At 35.8% G+C, this 3,270-nt stretch overlaps 1 protein-coding gene across 2 annotated transcripts in view; it reads right to left on the bottom strand.

Annotated features, from left to right (window-relative positions):
* STAM2 (signal transducing adaptor molecule (SH3 domain and ITAM motif) 2) overlaps positions 1-3,270 on the bottom strand; it is a 45,209-nt gene that overhangs the window by 11,718 nt on the left and 30,221 nt on the right. For both annotated transcript variants that reach the window (XM_008574513.1, XM_008574514.1), the window contains one exon: positions 1,666-1,760. In XM_008574513.1, coding sequence (XP_008572735.1) covers positions 1,666-1,760 — 95 coding nt within the window. The remainder of the gene's footprint in view (positions 1-1,665; positions 1,761-3,270) is intronic.

The following is a 3,270-nucleotide window of genomic DNA, read 5'->3' as shown; positions in this document are numbered from 1 at the left end:
AAAGATAAAAAAAAAAAAATTAGAGCTGAGTTTAATTTTGATTGTAGTTAAAACAGCACAAAACAGACGTCTTTCTTAAAGAGAAGGTTGAAAAATAATTAACAGCTGGCTTGTTAGTTCAGTTGGTTAAAGCATGCTGCTGCTAACACCAAGGTCCAGGGTTCAATCCCTGTACTAGCCAGCAAAAAAAATTCACAAATATACATACCTTGACTCAGAAAACTATTTAAATGTTTCAGGAGAGTACTGCTGGAATGTATTACATTTTAATAAACTTTGGTAAAAATACAATTACAATAAAAGCCTATGTAACCAAAGGATTTTTAAGTCCCAACAGTTAGCCATTTATTTCAAATATTTAGCTAACTTTCAATTATGTCCTAAGGAACAAAGCTCAGCATAACACAGGGATAAACCGAAAACCCAGGATACTTTTTATCTTTAAAACTGCAGCTCAGGGCCAGCCCCGTGGTGCACTCGGGAGAGTGCAGCGTTGGGAGCTCAGCGTTTGGATCCTGTATAGGACTGGCCGGTGCGCTCACTGGCTGAGCACGGTGCGGGCAACACCAAGCCAAGGGTTGCAATCCCCTTANATATAGGACTGGCCGGTGCGCTCACTGGCTGAGCACAGTGCGGGCAACACCAAGCCAAGGGTTGCAATCCCCTTACCGGTCACGAAAAAGACAAAAAACAAAAACAAAAACAAAACCTGCAGCTCAATCTCTCCAGCCTCTGCCAAAGGGATATATAGGATCCCCTGTGCAGGGTCTATAAGGTTCTTAAAAAAGGTATCCCCTCTAATATTCCCATCTACTTAGAGAGTCAGACTAGAGGAATAAAAAGTATAAATAGTGGCAAAGTTCCTCAGTATTCAAATGAGTAAGTATCTACCTCTCACAACTTAATTTTTCTGAATGCAGCACTCTACACATACAAAGATAATGTTACACATGATGCACAGAGCTTTCATTTTAAGTTCTTTCTCTAGAACTGGGAAGGATTAGCACTGATATATCCCTCAGGGAGTCAATATAATACATACTAAGGTCAGACTGGCTCTATCACTTATTAGACACATAATCCCTCAGCCTATTTCCTTGTCTGTAAAACAGGATAACAAAAGTACTTATCTCACAGAATTTTGAGAATTAAATGTTATAGTGCAAAGCACTTTGCACAATGCCTGACAAATAATGAGTACTCAAAAACCTTGTTTATTTCTGATTATTTTCAACAGTATTATCAATGAGTTGTTCTTTTATATTCAGGTCCCCTCACCTCCTCCCTGAATAATATATGGAATGCTTTCTCAACATGGTTGACAGTGGCTGAGGGGAACTGTTTGTGGCAAATACAAACTGCCTCTTACACAATATAATTAATTAGGTTGATTTAAATATTTACATAGTCACAGAAGACTTCATGCCTGATATTTAAGTATATACGTTAACTCTCCAAGGACATAAAATATAAGGAAATCATTCTTAGGAATGACATGGGATAAATTAACCCCTTAATTTTCAAAAGTAGGTTAAATTGTAATTCCTATAAATAAATGATTTAAAATAAAAGTTAAATGCTAAGCTACTTTACATCAACACTGAATCATAAAATTCAAGTGAAAAAAACTTCAACAGATTTAACCTTCTTTAAGATTTAACTTACCTGGCTCAGTCTCTATGTTTAAATTAGTTGTTACAAAATTAGATGGGAAGAGTCCTACTCCTCTGTGATTTTCTCCTTTCCACCAATTGGCATCACTGAAAATAGAGTACACAAATGTCATCTGTTCCTCTACATTTTAGTATCTTAGTGTCAAGAGGAATTAAAATTAAAAAAAAAATTTACCTTATGTTGAAAAAATGAGTTTACATCCAGCTATATTTAAGTCATTTTTCTTAAATTTAATAAAATGTATTGAAAAGTACAAATAAAACAAACATCTATATCCTCATCCCTAAATTTAGAACCAATTAGCAACTGGACAATTTCATTCTGGGCTTTTAAAAAATAAAACATAGATAACACTGAAGTCCCTTTTATTAATGACCCCAAGTCCCAACCCCACATCCATCCTACCACACGACCACTATAAAGCTGGTATGTAGCCTTCCTGCCAGTCTGTTTTTTATTATTTTGCATGTATCTATGGCCAACTCTATAGAAATCGGTAAAATATAGACATAGATGTTAATCCTCATAGATCATTTTAATTTTACATATTAATACTTTTGGATTTTGTTTATCCTTTTAAACTAAAGTTCCATTAAATAAATATGCCATATTTTATTTACCCATTCCTGTACAGATGAACATTTAGATTATTTCCATTCTTTCACCATTATAAAGACTGAGGTAATGATCATCCTAGATTCGAGGGCACACAGAAACAATTTCTTCAGGCTTATTCACAGATGTGAACACGCAGAATATAAGCATCTTCATTTTACTAGATATCACCAAATGTTCCCTAGAGTGGCTGTGGAAATTCACCTTCCTCCTTCCCCTAGTAGCATACGAAAATGTCATTTTCCCCTATACATGATAACTGTCCAAGCCAACATTTGACCTCAGACAAGAGAGGTCATATTTCATTGTACTCGTCTGCATTTCCCTAGCATCCACTTGTGTTTGCTGGCTATTCTGACTGCCTCTTCTGTAAACTGCTTTCATTTCTTTTGTCCATTTTTCCTTTTTCAGTGGGTCATTTGTCTTTTTTCATGGATCTGTAGGAGTCCTTTATATATTCTGGATATCAACCGTTTGTCTGAATTATTCAAAACCTTCTTCCGGACTGTCTCATGTCTTTTAGCACATGTTTATGGTTTCCTTTATTCTTCAGTGGTTTTTATCCCCCCATGTTATCAAATTTAGCAATCTCTTCTTTTATGATTTACACTTTTACCTCTCTTTCCTCTTGAATTCCTAAATCTATTCTCCTATATATTTGTCTCACAGTTTTAGGTTTTCTTATAAATCCTTCTCCCATGTTTAGGTCTTTAACTCATCTGGAATGAAATTTTACATACTATGCAAAGCTGAATCAAAATTTATTTGTCCTATATAAATAAAATTCAACCCAGTAAAATTTATTGAATAGTCCATCATTTTTTTCTACTAATTTATTTATTTATTTATTTTTTTGTCTTTTTTCGTGTCCGGCAACGAATTGCAACCCTCAGTGTTGCGCCCGTACCGGACCGGGACCGGCAACGGGATCGCATCCCTCGGTGTTGCACCCGCACCTCGCTCAGCCAGTGAGCGGGAACC

Source organism: Galeopterus variegatus, unplaced genomic scaffold, assembly GCF_000696425.1.
Source record: "Galeopterus variegatus unplaced genomic scaffold, G_variegatus-3.0.2 Scaffold1056, whole genome shotgun sequence".
NCBI lineage: Eukaryota > Metazoa > Chordata > Mammalia > Dermoptera > Cynocephalidae > Galeopterus > Galeopterus variegatus.
The sequence above is the reverse complement of the archived record's forward strand: the minus strand, read 5'-3'. Positions and strand labels throughout refer to the sequence as shown.